General features: G+C 42.7%; 1 protein-coding gene across 1 annotated transcript; it reads right to left on the bottom strand.

Annotated features, from left to right (window-relative positions):
* Positions 1-362: 362 nt before the first annotated feature.
* SF3A1 (splicing factor 3a subunit 1) lies at positions 363-15,168 on the bottom strand. Its single transcript, XM_062589654.1, has 16 exons — positions 14,977-15,168; positions 12,443-12,555; positions 10,552-10,756; positions 9,439-9,696; positions 8,856-8,930; positions 7,896-8,046; positions 7,201-7,394; positions 6,402-6,519; positions 6,092-6,277; positions 5,609-5,730; positions 5,209-5,451; positions 4,331-4,541; positions 3,372-3,526; positions 2,447-2,548; positions 2,143-2,214; positions 363-1,139 (listed from the first exon to the last, which is right to left on the bottom strand). Exons 1-16 carry the CDS (start codon positions 15,040-15,042, stop codon positions 1,038-1,040), a joined length of 2,373 nt encoding a protein of 790 aa, XP_062445638.1. The 5' UTR covers positions 15,043-15,168; the 3' UTR covers positions 363-1,037.
* Positions 15,169-16,056: the final 888 nt, after the last annotated feature.

The raw sequence follows: 16,056 nt of genomic DNA, 5'->3' as shown, positions 1-16,056 counted from the left end.
AAAACAACTTATTTTCAAAAGCTAATGCTCTTCAGGACCAAGAAATAATAAAACCACAAAGTATGTAATACATTTTACAAGAAAGTTCTCACTAGTTATATTTAAATTCAGAATAGTCTTTGTAACCTTATACATGGACATAAACATTAATTATATACACATCTATATTACAATACAGGAATAACTGTGTATTTTTTGTTAAACTTCAAGACTTTCTTGCAGCTTTTCCCCATAGAAGAAAAGCTTTCCCTATAAGCTAACTACAAGGAAAAAAAGTCCTTACAATACATCTAAACTTTCAATGCTTAAGTCAGGCACATCTCAATCTAAAAAAAAAAGGCGTAAAACCCAAAGAACTAGAGTTATTATAGACAGAATCCCACACTGAGATGGGTGTTTATTTAAACAAATCACAGACTGTACAGAATAATCATGAAGTTGTTTAGCATGCACAGTCCCAGGTCATCTTTATCACAACAAATGACAATATACACTCATACTGAGGGAAGATAAAATTCCAAGTCAGGGTCAGTGCAAGAGACTCTTGCAGATAGGTCTGAGAGAGAAAGAATAAGGAACATATTAAGCATATTGAGAAGGAAGTTTTCAATTAAAAAATGGTTAAATGAAGCAGCAAACACTGTAGTTAGATGACATCCTTGATCAGTATAAACCTCCTCTACAAAAATGGATCTAATCTAAGCTGGACATGACCTCAATGCCACTTCAATGGAAGGGAATTCAATGGACAGATAGCAACGACGGACACCAGCATTCTAGCAAAGCATGGATCACTAAAAGACTGCTGCAGTTACATATTAGGTCACTACTTTTACACAACTTTCATGCCCTATTAACTCCCCTTCTCCCATTAGGCATCCAAACACTGGACTCTGTCTCTTTCCAGACTAGAGTTGGTATACAATCAATTGATATTACTACGGCTTGTCACAGTAGCCCCTGAAGGCTGGAGGACTCAAATGACTGGGGTTACACAAGTGGCAAAGCAGCCATATCACGACTGGGCTCCATGGCTCCTATTTCTTTCTGCCTCCTCTTTCTTTGAGTGCCAGGTGAATCAGAGAGCCACTTGTCATGTTGTAATATGCCAGAGAGTTTGAATCTTTGATGAAGATGCCCTAAGGGGAGAGAGAAAGAGAGGAAAAAAATAGTCACGGCAGAAACCTTGATGTCTTCTCCCTCTTCCCCCTTATAGATGCAGCCCTCTTGACCCTACTCTCAAAATAGTGATGATAGAACACTGTAGACTTCAAAAGAAAAACCCTGAAAATCTCAGAATACTGGCAGTGAAGAAGGTGGGAATAATGCAAGAGTACAAACAGCCAGTATATACTCCCACAAATACATATAGAGATGGTGGTCACCACTACAAGTAAAGCTATTTTTATTTTACCTTCCCCCATCCCCTTAAAAACATGGTTAAGCTTCATTTCTTGCTAAGGGTTGACAATCTTTGTCCTTTGGTGAATTCTTGAGGAGGTAAGAGCACAAAGTTCACTGCTTAGGCAGCAGGTTGTGTACGTACACACACAACTGGAAATAAGCATTTAAAAAAGGAACTGGACCTCTCCAACAGCTCCAGTTATACAAGGAAGCAGCAGAGAAACCTCCTTCCTTCAGTGTTTCTGGAAAACCCTTCAGAGCCACCAGGGCTTCAGGGTACTCTCACATACCTTCCAGAGCACACACTACAAAAAATTGTTTAATTTAATGTGGAGGTATGTGTGTGGGGGAGAAGCAGCAAAACCCTTTTCAAGTTGGAGTTGTGACGAAGTGCTTGCCTCAGCGAGCAACAGGACACTACTATCCTGCTAGCACTTACACTGAGGACATAACAGCCTTCATTTGTAACAGGCTGATTTCAGAGAAAGCCATCAGGCCTCAAAGGCCTCATGTGCAACAGCAATAACATGATGCCACCTATTAAGGGCCTGCCTTGGCAAAACACCATGCAATATTACAACCAAAATTGCTGTATAGGCAGGACAACCATTGCCCTTCTGCCTTCCCCTTTACAGAAGAGGATGCATCGCAATTTTTTTTTGTTTTCTTTAAAGAAAAAGACAGTATTTTTATGACAAAGTACTGAAATAAAGCAACATTCAAATGGTTTACACCCACCTCATACTGCAGCTTTTGTTTCCCAGCCGGCATCCCTGTGGCCTCGTGTATCTTAACCTTTATAACAGACACCTAGGAAGAATCAAAGAGCCTGCTCATTTTTGTTTTTTTTTTAAACAGTGCAGAGTACAAATGGTTAGCATTGTTCCCTCAGCCACACAACCTCCCATGTTAAGAGGCCACAACATAGACAGCATCCAGAGTTTTACAGCTCCAGTCATGCAGTTCAACTGCTACTCTCAAAGCAAAGACATTCTGTAACAAAAAAAAACAGAGGGTAAAGGTGGGTTAATAAGCTACATACCTGGTCTGAAAGCGGGAGGGTGAACACCAACACTTGGCCGTTCAGTTTCCATTCAGTCTTGTCCTGCATATTGGGAACCTGGACTTTGACTGTGACTGGACCCTGGAGGAAAACAAAAGTAACATGTCTTACAGGCAAGGAGACTCAGGACTATGATAAGAAAGCAGCAGACAAGTTGCTTTTATGACTTCTCAGTATACACAGAAACATTTGTCTTCAGTTCTAAGAAAGCCAATGAATTGCTGCCAAAATAGCACATTAGCTGGATTTCCCATATTAGTCCTTGCCATTTGCCAAGTGCCCATATAGTACTAACAGCAAAGTTCTTCCTTACAGCATTAACCAGGCAGTGAAAATATAACAAAGCATTAAGCAAGAAACAGCTTCACTATGCAAATGACCAGGAAGACATTATTCTCTTCTTAAAGGATTTAAAATTCAATACAGAATGAAGGCAACATTCGGGAAGAAATTCAGCTGAACATTCAGTTTAGGCTGTTACAGAATATATTGTGTCATCATGCTATCACATCGACACTGAGGTATTAAATCTCCCTGCATCTCCAGCTTAGCAGTCCCCTGATTAAAAGCTGATTAGCAGCCTTAGCTTTTCATTACATTACAATGAACCTGTCTCTTACTGTCCTTAATTACAGAAAAGTACCAACTCACTAAGCTTCTGTTTGTTGTATTGCTCTCTTTCCAGTAAAATATAAAGTAATTCAATGTACTCAGGCATGACAGTAGGAAGGAGCCACCTCTCAGGAAGTCACTTTCTTGTGAGACACTTTTGCATGCCAGATTCTTTCTTTGTATCAGCCAATTGATTTCACATCCTCTTTTGCCACAGGAAGCTTGTGCAGGGTCAGAACTCCAGTACTTCACAAGTAGCTGGTTGATTGCAGTGGTGTTTGAAGTAACATACCTTGTTCCTGCGTAGAAACTCCTCTTCTGGCATCAGGCTATCTTCACTCTTCAGTTTCTTTGAAACTGGCTCATCCTCCATAGGCGGTGGTGGGTGAACAGGAGGCATTGGTGCAGGGGAAGGAACTGGTGCCACAGGAGGAGCTGGAACAAATGCTGAAATGGAACAGAGGGGGGAACAAAACTTGCAGTCGCACACAAGTGTGCAGCAGATGCTTCCTTACACAAACACTTCAGTAGACTGGTAAAGGCTGAGAAGAAATGGTACAATATACTGAGGAAGCTAGCACAAGCAGTGGGAGCAGGCAGACTTAGAATATTAGATCTTTTATATAGGTAAACAGTCCAGGAAAAGACAACAAGCAGCACAAAAGTTTCCTGCAGCTCACACACAAAAAAAGAAAAAGCTCTCAGTTTTTCACACAGCAATGCTAGCATCTCAGTGGAATTAGAATACTGTTTTTACATTTTGATTTTCAACTTAAAAATGTCTAATGCTATTAAGTAGCTCTGAGGAACAAAGCTAGACAATAGCTTTTCCCTTCTACAATAGTAACTTCTCTAACAAGCTGTAACACCTAGTGAGGTATGAGTGATAACTTTGACCAGCAGTTCCTCTTTACTTCCTTTTGGAAAGGAGCATGGATTCTTAATCTTCACCTGGTTAGGTTCCCAGGGAAGCTGAATGGGGACAGAGAGATAAATATTCTGTCAACAAGACAGAATCTTCAAGCTGTATTTCACACTTTACAGGAATCTTAAGCCCAAAAGCAGTACTACCAGAAACATTGTATCAACCACCAAAAACATTCTAACAAAGGGAGTTACTGTTTGCAGTCCCAAATGCCTTCATCAGAGGCATGGGGTGAGAGGGAGGGCAGGGAAGGGCTAATCATACCTCAAACGCTTGTTAGACAGGAATTAGTTGGCAATTAACTGAAAAGGACTGAGCTTACCAACCTGTTGGTACAATCATGGGAGGTGGACGGGGGCTCATGATGGGAGGAGCAGATGGTGGCATCGGGACAACGTTGATTCGTGGGGTATGGATTATTGGTGGCATAGGGGTGGCTATGACAGACCCTGGAGGTAAACGGACCACAGAAGTCATAGGGGGACGAGGCATGACTGGAACTGCAGAAACAACAGCAGCACGAACAGGAGGAGGCATCTGGAGAGAGACAGAGAGAGAAGGCATTTTTGTCAGCAGGTCAGCGCTGTTCAAACCTTGATTAAAATTACCAGAGCAATGCAGTGAGGATTTTTGCAGAGCACAGATTCGTTGTGAACCTTTGCACATCCACTGTAAACTGTAGCCTGTAAACCGGCAAAGAAGCCTCAGTAACACATTAAGCAGTTCCTCCTTTCTTTATTTTAAAGGAAGAGCTCTTTCAGAGTTATGTAGCAGAACCCTAGCAACCTCATGACATCAAGGCAATTTTGGAAAGAGCGAGCCATCTGAAAGTATGTTTTTTTTTTTAAACCTATAAGCATGTTCGTTCTGCATTACGCCTTTTTAGCCTTCAGTCCAGAAGGCACCCACCGTTTTATGTTAGCCACACTTCCTTCCTTTGATTTCTCACTGCCCAAGTTTTCCCTCTGTCCAACTGATTATCAACTCTGATACATCTAAGGATGAAAAATTGAAAAACTTCACCTAAATTTTATTTTCAATTTCTAACAGTAAATTTAGTAGGGCTCCTCCAATGGTATAAGGGCCATCTTAACTCCAAATCTGTTTCCAGACAGCGCTCTACTGTGACCCTTGGGCTTTGTCAGGACTCCCTTCCAATTAACTACAGCCACAACCATCTGCTTTTGGAAGCCCAAACACTTACTGAGGGTGGACGAGGCACAGATGTGATAGGCTGAGCACTTGCTGGGGGATTTGATGCTGATGAAGGAGGCGGTGGCTGGGGCATTTCATTGGGTTTGCTAGGACCGATCTTCTCTTTGCTGTCATCTTCTGGCACCAGTCCCTTGGCCTTATGGATAGCTTCAATTTGCTCTTGAAGAGTGATATTGGCCTGAGCAGCCTGCTGTGTGCGGGCCATGCTGCCTGAGTGGCCATCCCAGGTCACCTGGCAAGACAAAATAGATCAGAATAATCTCAGCCTGTCAAGGTTATGATGAGAGTTACAGATAAAGCAAGAGAGCAGTTTTACCAAACAAAGTTTTAAATACTTCCAAGTATGCAGAATACTGTAAGAACCCGTTAAAGCAGAATTTGCACGTTACCTTTTCTTCTGGTTTCTGAATTTCTTCTTCACCAATCTTTTTACCAATAGCAGTCTCTTCTACACCAAAGATATCTGTACGGCGTTCTGCCAGCTGCTTCAAACTGCTTTCAATATCCAAACCTGCAGAAATACACAGGCAAAAAAGAGATTGTTGTATCACCTGAGATAAGACTAAGTCAAACATGATTAAGCCTCTTTTAATGATTTTTAAACCATTTGGTACCAAAGGGTGTATTGTTGCCTTTTCCAGAAAGGGACTGCAGCTGGTCAGCAGCAACAGCAGCTAATGCTCTTTGCATTCAACTTTACAGAAAGGCTCTAATGTGCTAATGACAAACACATCCAAACAATCATCACATTAAACATACAGAATGGAAAGTTACCTTTAAGATGGTACCGATCAGTGGAACTGTGGGGTACAAGGCTCACAGAACTATCTAGGAACTGGGTTTCGCAAGCCCTGCCAGATGCTCAAACTAACCTGGGGCATAAACTTCATCATCGCTCTGTTTTTCACGGATAGATCGATCACGTTGCTCCAACCATCGAGGATCTAGGAGACCAATTCGCATGTGTTCTTGCATTTTACTGGCAGGAATTTTCTCTCCAGTGATGGGGGAAACAAGATACTCATCTGGAGCTGGGGCAGGTGGTAATGGCTTTGAGGCTGAAAAAACAAAACCGTAATGTTAAAAATGCCTTTTTTTTTTCTTTTTAAGGCTGCATCCTATGGTAATGCATTTGTGATTATTCATTAAGGAATTAAATTGCTCTTCACCAGCATTACTTACCTTTGGGATCATAATCTTTCCGTACAATGACCTGATCTGGTGTGGGAGGAAGAGGTGGTGGCATTGGGGTTTCTGGAGGAGGAGGAACCTTCTGACCTTCATCTTCATCATCTGAGCCCTTATTTACGAGAAAAAAAGGGGGGGGGGGGGAAATCTTCTCATAACCAAGTTCCAGTAGTCAAATATCTATACTAAACATTTACTAGAACAGCATAGAAATCCTACGTAGCACTGGAAAAACTGATTATACAGCTTCTAAGCAACTGAGATATTTTTTCTCTCTAGACAACTATACTACAGTAGTTCCTCTGGACAAGCATGATGCAGAAATATATTTGGCTGGGGGGGGGGGGGGAAAGAGAGAACGGGAACAAGCACTCCACAGCTTCCACATTACCACAGCATGGCAAACAGAGGCTTATGGTTAACCATTGTCTTGTTCCTCGTGAACAGCCAAACGGCTAATATATTGTGGGAAGAGGAAGAGTCTAAAATGAGTCACTATGCATTTCAGACTCTGCACAGAAGTGCAAAAGGCTTGATCACAGAAATAAATCCAGAAAATTTCTCACCTTAATGGTATGAATTTTATCACTTGAAAATTGTATTGTTGTGGAGAATATTAGAAATATCACATTCAAGCAATTCAGCAGAAACGAGTTGTTTTGAAATGCCATCAGAAGAAAACAATCTAATTTCCCCAAGAAACTAAGGAGCTTATTAGTGAAAATAAAGAGCCTTATAAACTACACTCACATCTTACGGAACAAAAGTAAAGCCAACTATGTTGGCTAGTTACCTCATCCATATCCTGCACTTGTGTGTCTTGATCCAGCTGAGATGGAGCCTCATCTGTTTTCTCTTGCTTTTCATCTTCTTCATCTGATTCCACCTCCATTTCCACCTCCTCACTTTCTCCAAACTTCTCATAACGTTCCTGTATCAGGATGCGAGCTCCCAACTCTTCTGGAGTCGTAGGAGGAGGGAAATTCCCTGCAATGTAGAAAATTTCTCAGTTTCTCTGTTCCATTTCATTACTGAGCAGGCAGACAGAAGTACCAGTTTCTCAGAGGAAAAGCAGTTTCTTCAAAAAGCAGTGGTATCAAAAAGCTCGTAGGAGCAAAGCTATCTAGAAAGGAATGAATGAAATCTAGACAGGCAAACATATACATGACAGCTGAAGATGAAGGCACCCATGTGAAAGCAAACATCAAGAAGCAGGACAAGTTCCACTTCTCCACTTTCATCTGGACAGCAGATACCACTGCAGTCCTGAATCTCAAGCAAAGAGAACATTACTGCCTCCTGAAGAAAAAGAACCCTGTGCATACACAATTATTAAAAGGCTCTTCCTTTGATCTTTGAAAGATATGCAGCTGTAAAAACTGATGTCCATTTAATAAAAGCTTTTCTGGACATCTCTCAGGAAGAAGAGTATAATTTCCAATCATAAGAGACAGAGTTTCAAAGAAATACAATGTTTAACTTCAGAACCTTGCTCATTGGGCTGGAAGTCAACTGTTTCCACCACCACAAAGTCATGCCAATCAATCTGGGCATAAGCAACACGCTCCTTTTCTTTCTCCTCCTCCTCTTTCTTTCTCTCCCGTTCCTGGAACTTTGCCCACTCCACTCTGTAATACACCTGTACAAGAAGATACAAAACATCACATCTCAGACTGGAAAGCACATCACATCTATCTCTACAACCTCTAAAAGTTTGTATTATCAATTCTTTTAGGAAGCAGTTTACAAGCATTACTTAAGAAGCTTGGCAGAGCTCGTTTTTATTTAATTTTAAAACGAAGGTCTGCCTATCGATCAAAACACTCCACCAGCTTTGTAAAGTGGTTTTCTGAATTTGCAATTGCAAGGTTTTCAGATTAAGACTATACATTCCAGATACGATATGATTTAGGTGTCACTGAAGATTCGCAGTCAGCAAGTAACTCACAAACATCTTGTCATGATCCTGTAAAATCACCCTTCCTACACCAGAAGCGATCCAAGGGAAAAACACTGAGAATAACAAAAATAAAACACCCCAAACCACCCCCCAAAACTATCAGAAAAATTACAAGTGATCAAAGTATCACAGTGAAGTTGTTCAACAAGGTAAAATGTTTTACTTTTCAAAGCTCTTGAAAATGGTCTAGTGCATAATCAAATGCTCAAAGTTCTCCTGTATTGAAATAAGCTATTGAAATATCGATTATATACTACAAGTATCTACACCTCTGTGCTCTCACACATAAACCACCCCCAACACTAGCTAGTAGTTTAAAAGCAAGTTTAACTACACTGATATTCAAATCACTTGTGTGAATATAGTGGATAAATCCATTTTATTCTCTGTTAATTTTATCTGCTGATAATAAATTAGAAGCATGCAAGAAGGACAAATTTAAAACAACCAAAATGCTTCAGCAATTTTGGAAGTTATTCATATATTACCTGATCTAGGACTTCTTTGGGATTTTCAGCCTCCTTCTTGAGTTTGATGAGTAAGCCTTTAGGTGGGATTAAGATCTGAAACATAGTTTGCATGACAGTTGGTGACATTTTCTTTTGCCAAAGCCTCCTTAAAATTATTCTATTTCAATGTTAATGAAAAAACTACAAGACCCATTGAAGCTATGTTCCTGTTCTCCTATTACTACATTTATTTATTACTACCTATACTTGCACTTAAAATGTTCACTATTGGCTATGTTATCTATTGCATACAGATATATGATAGATATCTATGCATATAGATAGATAGATATCAATATCTCCATATTTTAAAAAAAAGCAACTTCTGTCTGCATTACACTAGTGTCTGATATACTTAAACAACAAGCCATTGTGTTAAAATACCACACACTTATTGCAAACTACTTTCACAACATCCATGCTACTAGCTCCAAGATATAAAAACAAGGACTTCTAGAACTGCACGTATTTCTATTCTGGCTGTTTTCTAGAGCTTCAGTAGTTTATGAACACATTACCGCTGCTGAAGGGATCAGCTGGACAGTTAAACTGCCAAGAATACCTTGGTGTACTGTTCAACTAGCTTGGTGAAGTAGTTAAATAGACTGTGCTGTGGGCGAAGGAAGTCAAACTGGTAGTTCCTTTGCTCCTTCTGCATCAGCTGAGTTAGAAATTGCCGGCCATTGCGAGCCACAAACTGCGCTGTTAGCTTCACCACATCCAAGTCAAAGGCTGAGATTGAAGGAGGATCTGCAATGAACTCAAACTCTGGAGGTGGCTCCTTTGGGACAACCGTCTCCTGGATCACCTGGGCCTGGACCTACAGAGCAGAACAGAAGCAACTTAGTGCACTCAAAACACCATTACCAAACACACACTTGGGAGAGATCATTTGTCCTGCAGCTGTTGAGAAAAAGTCATGACACTACATGTTTGGGTAACTGCAAGGATGGGAGAAATTAGTAATGTAGGATATATCTGAGCATCTGTACTTAGGCCAACCATAAAACAAATGTCTCTCCAACATCTAACAAAAGTGGAAACTACCAAAACTTCAGGATGGGTCAATCCATGGTCAGCATAATCGCCAGCCACACAAACCATGTAAAAGACTGATTCAGCTAGTGCCCTTTTTCCATCCAACACATACTTGACAAAATGCACAATATTCTTAAGTACAGGACTACACAAGATTACTTAGCAATATTTTGTACCCCACATTTTGAGACGAAAAGCCAATCTTTAAGGCAGAGAAAAAAATAGGGAAAAAAAAGGAACTACTTCCATGAAACGGTATATGCAACAAGGACTCCAAGGGATTCTAAAGAATTTGCCTACAGCAGAAGTCCTAAACAGTTACAGTTGAAGTGATCACTAGTGTTAAGTACCATATAAGTCACCACATATCTAAATGCAATTAAAGGCATCAGTTAATACACTATATTCTACTTTTTACACACAATTTTGAGTTATCAGCAAATAGAGGACATGCATCTGCATCAAAGTCCTGGACACAAAGAATTCCAAGCATATCAGTGCTGTCTTTACTGCAACTGCATAAATGAAACTCTACACTTGCATTGTTTTTCAGACATTTTGTTTGAATAGGTCATAGGATGTGAGACAGAGCAATTAGCTATCAAGTTCTCAACAAAAGTGAAAAGGAATAGCTCACCTTCTGTGGAAGCTGTTGTTGAGCACTCTGCTGCTGCTGCATGACTTTGGGAATAGCAGCTGAGGGCTCCTGTGCTTTACCCTCTTTGAACTCACTGACTTTGTGCCGGTAGTATGCATGGTAAGGATCATTGGGATTCAAGAAATTAAACTTGGGGTTATTTATTTCATTCTGACGAATTCGAGCTTCAAATTCTGGACCGTTTCTGGAGGGACAAAAATATTGTTTAGATGAATAGGTATCACCTCAAGTGTAAATGCCCACTTCTTTCATAGTGTGACATGTTGGAAAATAAACCTCTCTGAAGACAATTTTCTATCCTATGTGAAAGAATACTACTGCTCTCTGAATAACTTGCACCCAACATAGCAGCCAGCTATATAGGTACAAGTTAAATACATTTGTCCTAATTTAGTCTGTAACGCTTCACGGGCAATTATTTTTTAAGGCATTTAAAACCTCACTGTTTCAAATGTTTGACAATCTCATTTAACTTGCATACAAACAAAACCACTTACTGGATTACACCACTTATTGGATGAAGTTTACAGGTGACTTACTAGACCAATTTAATGCTACTAGGATATATTCATAAGTCTTTAAAAACATACCTCCTTTTCAAGTTCACAGAAAGAAAACAAAACAAAACAAAACAAAAACAAACAAACAAAAACAGGTAATCAGTCAGTGCAGAGACTGACCACACACTGGAATGCTGCATTTTTGGGAGCTGTCAGCTCAGGTAACTGAACTTGTAGTTTAGGGTATCTTGTTTCCGCTCCAAAGTGAATGGCCATTTATTTCTCAGGCTAGTTTGATGCATTTAACAGCTGCTGTAGCACGTTTCTATTCATATTCTCCAGTTATCTCTAAATTTTATTTATGTACTAAGTTTCTTCCAAAAGAACAGGTCTCTTTACTATACAACATGATACTACAGTCCCTTACTTATCCTCTAACCAAGCCAAGAATCTAAGTCAGCATTTTAGACATTAGTTACACAATGGACTATCATTTCATAATTGCCTTAAACCAACAGTCACAACTGTTCCATTTCAGTGATGTGAAAACACAGTGTTCAGCTCATCCACATGCCAGGAGACTTGAGAACTGACACAACAATCAGCTGAAGAATTTACCTTCAGTGCTATTTGTATACTTCCAAGAAGAACAAGATCTGGTCCCTTGACACCTTACATAGTGCTATGACAGCCAGAAATACTAAAGCATCAGGGAAGAAGGGATGGGGGAGAGCAAGCCTAGCTTGTGCTAAGAGCTTGCATTTTTAAATTAATGAAATTGGGCACATGAAAGAAGCCCAATTCAGTGAAGTCTAACTTTTACACTCCTCCTATAAGTTTGAGATCTATGCACATACTAAGCAACATGCTTCAGTAAACAAGAAGAGAAAAATCCTATACACACAAAGTAAAGTTCATCTCATACTAAAACAGGGCAATATCATTCTCGGGAGGCATGTACTTCTTTCCTCTGGCTAAAAAGGGGAAGAAAGATGTTTGGGTCAGACTTTGATGGCTAAGATTAGAGAAAAAAAAATCCTAGCCACTGAAGCACTTTAGAAAGCTGTACACAAATAGGTATGTTTCTGAGCCCTGAGGCTAAGTCTCAAAGTGAGCACTTCGTACTAGAAAGTTTATCACCTAATATTCACCTACACATTGTAAAATATAGTTATGACACCTCCTCTTAGCTTAATTACTCAATGGAGCACTGGTAACTAAGCTCCCTTTTTACCTAAAATTCTGTTTCCCTTCATGTCAAGTCGCAAGACAGCGACTGTTCCAGTTTCTATATCCACAGAGACAGGAGCACTGGAAGAAGAGAGGCATGAAAAAGCCTGAAAACACAAGACAACACTAGTGTCATTTACCTGGCTACGAAGCTGGCAGTCTTGTCAACAATATTCCTGACCTCTGGAGGAGGGTAAATAATTCCTACCACAGGCTTGGCTGGTGTGGCTTCCTCTTTTGGCTCCTCTTCTGGCTGCAGTTAGGGGGGAGAGAGAGAGAGAGAGAGAGATATGATTTCCTACAGCCCTCTGTACTGCTGCCTTGTAACTATAACACTCCTGACAGCCACTTCATCATTCATAAAATGGTTAGGTACAGGAAGAGATCTTTCATTGCAAAGTTTGCAGTCAGTTGGTCAAGATACTAAGCTAATAATAATAAGCTAAAGTAACAATCTAAATGAAAGCTGGTAAGAGAAGGAAATTCAAATAATATTTGAATAACAAGCTATCTACTAGCATTGGGGTGCGAAAGCACATTCTGGTAAACTGTAAACTGAGACTAGGTTTATCCTAAATTGGTTAGCTTGAAAAATTCACTTCCTTTCTCTCCCAATTTACACATCTGTATTGGAAATAACAATTCTAGCACGTCTAGCACAAAAGGTTTTGTAATACCATGCTTAATTAACTCTATATCATAACTATATATTCCAACCAGAAACCAAATTGCTTGATATAACTGTCTATTCCATACCCCAGCCTGCAAACCATTTTACTACTCTGATGCAAAAATCTTATTCTTTCTGCTCTGACTGGTTTAACAATCTGAATCAACAGCGCATTCCTGGCTTCCCAGGGTGAGAAGATATTATTTGCCTGCTCGTCAAGGGCATTTGCTGTAGAGGCTGACAGAGCAAGGCAGTAATAAGGAAGGTCACTCCATGAGAACTGGAAATACTTTTTTTCCAGCATTTTCACTATTTCAGCCTTGACCCTGAGTAGGTTATAAAAACCAAGGCAGTGTAAGAGAATGCCTTTAAGAACAAATTCAGGGAAAATTTAGCACTGTTAAATAGGTTTGGAAGTTACGAGCATTCTTAGCAGCTTGTGGGACTACAAAAAGCTAGAATTTGAATGACTAGCTCTGGATTAAAACATAGCTTTTAAATCATATTGAAGTTGCATCAAAAGCTTTTTTCATAGATGACAGTAAACATTTTCCTCACAGATATTAAAGGAGGATCTGAGCTAAAAATCCCAGAACTTTTCCTAAGAACAGCTTTATCTTTCAGTAAGACAAGAAGCTGCTCTTTACAGGGTATGAGAGACGTCTCCCCTCTTGTCTTATCAAGTAACTTTCACAAAAAAGGCTGTTATAAAAGATGGGAGATACATGAGAAGTGTGCAAGTTTGCAATCTTAAAAGTGACAGGGGAATTTTACAATACTGCTACTAGTTTTGTTGACTTTGTGGAGACTCCAAATCAGAAGGTGGTTATGTGCAGACTTTAACAGAATATTCCATTAGCAAAAGGGCACCATAAACCTTTCCATTTTTCATTCCCATTTCCTGAGAACCAGAAAGTCTGAAGACCTGAAGGAGAAAGCAACATCATACTTGAGGTGATGCTCATTTTTATTTGAATACCCTGCTGAGTTGCATTATTAATTTATTAAAGTGACTGGGTATTTATTGGGAACTACCACTTTCCCCCTAACTGCATTTGCTACACCAAAGCACCTAAACAGTAATATCCCAGGCGTAGTTGCATGGCAGCCTTAGCCAAGGCAAGTCCAGGCTGCTGCACCTCTACCCTGTGCACTAGCCCTACAGCTTTAGGGACCATACACAGGCCAGATCAACACATCCTTTCAACTGCAAATTAAACTTACCAAGATCAATTAGATCAGCTCCTTACACTGGCTTACTGCATGGCTGCACAAGTGCTAATTTAAGTGCGGGCAAGGGAATGAATGCACAACCAGGAGGCTAGCTAAAGCTACACTGGAACTACACACCACGTTTACAGAAGGTCAAAAAAAGTTCCTGAGAAGGCAAGCATGACTTAGATGGAACAATCAAGAACATTTAAAGGCACTAGAAAAACATGAGAGACTAAGCCTCCTATGTCATGCTGGGACAGATTTCTTAAGTCTTTTCTAAACTTTTACACACACTTCCCCGGGGCACAGCTGCTTCCACAGCTAATGGCCAACATTCACTTTCCTCACGATTACAATCTCATGTAGCTTCCGTGAAAGGATCCGTGCTCACCCGGAAGGGCACCATTTGCTCCCACCCAGTCAGCTGCACATCTACAAGGAACCACGAGTGAACCCTGTAAGTGCAGTACAAGATAACAGGATAGAAATGTAGCCGCCCCCAAACCGAGAGAAATGAGTTAAACCCAGAAGCCACCAACCAAATTAAACCCAACGAACCCAGATCGCTAAAACGGAGGAAGTACTGAAGAAAATGATGACAAAGAATACACGCTTAAAACGAGAACTGGGCTCTCACTCCCCCGCACCGCGGCCCCACGCGAGAAGACCCGGAGCGCCGCCCGCTCCAGCTGCGGCCGGACCCTGGCGGCAGCGGGCGCGGCCTGCGGCCCCTCCGGGCACAACGAGCCGCCCGGCCAGCATCACTCCACTCCTCCGCGCGGCTCGTACCGGTTTGCTCTCGGCGGGCGGCGCTGGCTGCGCCGGAGGCATCGCTTGCACGGGCCCGGCCGGCATGGTGACCCCTCGGGACGGCGAGAGCCGCTTCCCCACTGCAACCGCTCCTTATCCGCCGCTGGCGAGAACCCAACAGCAGCTACAACACCGCCGACGAAATGGCCGCCGGCCCTCCGGGCTGCGCAGGCGCGCCAGGCGTGACGCACGCAGCGCGCGAAGAGGAAGCGCGCGCGCACGCGCGGCTCGGAGTACAGGTCAAACTTGAGGGCCGGCGAAGGAGCAGGGCGCATGCACCGGGGAAAGTGCCATTAACGGGCCAAGGGGGGGGGGGTAGGAGCGGTCCATTGCTGAGGCCGGGGGTAGAGGCGCGGGGGGGGGGGAGGGGGGGCGTGGCCTGGAGCGGTTGCTGTGGCAGCGGGCCGGGCCAGGCCGGGCGGCGCGGAGCGGCGCGGCGAGGGCAGGTGGGTCCGTGTCGCCGCGCCCCGCACGGGCTCCTCGGCGCCGCCTCGCCACTTACCCCCGGGGATCGCCGCCCCTCCATCCCCTGGGCCCCCTGTCCGGTCGGGGACCCCCCTGGGCTCCCTGCCAACCCGCTCCCGTCCCTCGAGACCTGCGGCTGGTTGCTTCCCGTCCCTCCGGGGCCTGCTGCCGGTGCCCCCGACCCCAGGGACGCCCCGCTGGACCCTCCCGGCGCCTCTTTCCCGCCCCCTCCATCTCTCTGCGCCCCCCAGGCCCCAGCACTCCAGGTGTGTTGCGGGAGCCTCACAGTGGGGCCCCACCAGCACAGGCCCCCCCACAGCCCGGCCTCGCACAGCCCTGGGTGCAGGGTCTGTTCTGACGTGTGGAGTCCATTACAGCATGTAGGGTCCGTCCTGGCATGTTGGGTCTGCTCCAGTGTATCAGCTCCAGTGTATCAGCTCCGTCCCAGCACATCGGGTCCCGTGCCAATGCATCAGGTCTGTCCGGGCATGTAGGGTCCATCCCGATGCCTTAGGTCTGTCCCAGTTGTAGGGTCCAACCTGATGCATCAGGTCTGTCCCAGCACATAGGGTCCATCCCAGCATGTAGGGTGCA

Source organism: Rhea pennata, chromosome 17 (assembly GCF_028389875.1).
Source record: "Rhea pennata isolate bPtePen1 chromosome 17, bPtePen1.pri, whole genome shotgun sequence".
NCBI lineage: Eukaryota > Metazoa > Chordata > Aves > Rheiformes > Rheidae > Rhea > Rhea pennata.
The sequence above is the reverse complement of the archived record's forward strand: the minus strand, read 5'-3'. Positions and strand labels throughout refer to the sequence as shown.

Bases quoted from the DNA above. Each gene is read 5' to 3' on its own strand.
- SF3A1 (XM_062589654.1), bottom strand. From the start codon at position 15,042: ATGCCGGCCGGGCCCGTGCAAGCGATGCCTCCGGCGCAGCCAGCGCCG. The intron at 8,047-8,855 runs GTAATATATGAA...CTTCTTGTACAG, and splicing joins CCAAAGAAGTCCTAGATCAG to GTGTATTACAGAGTGGAGTG. The intron at 7,395-7,895 runs GTTCTGAAGTTA...TCTACATTGCAG, and splicing joins CTTCCAGCCCAATGAGCAAG to GGAATTTCCCTCCTCCTACG.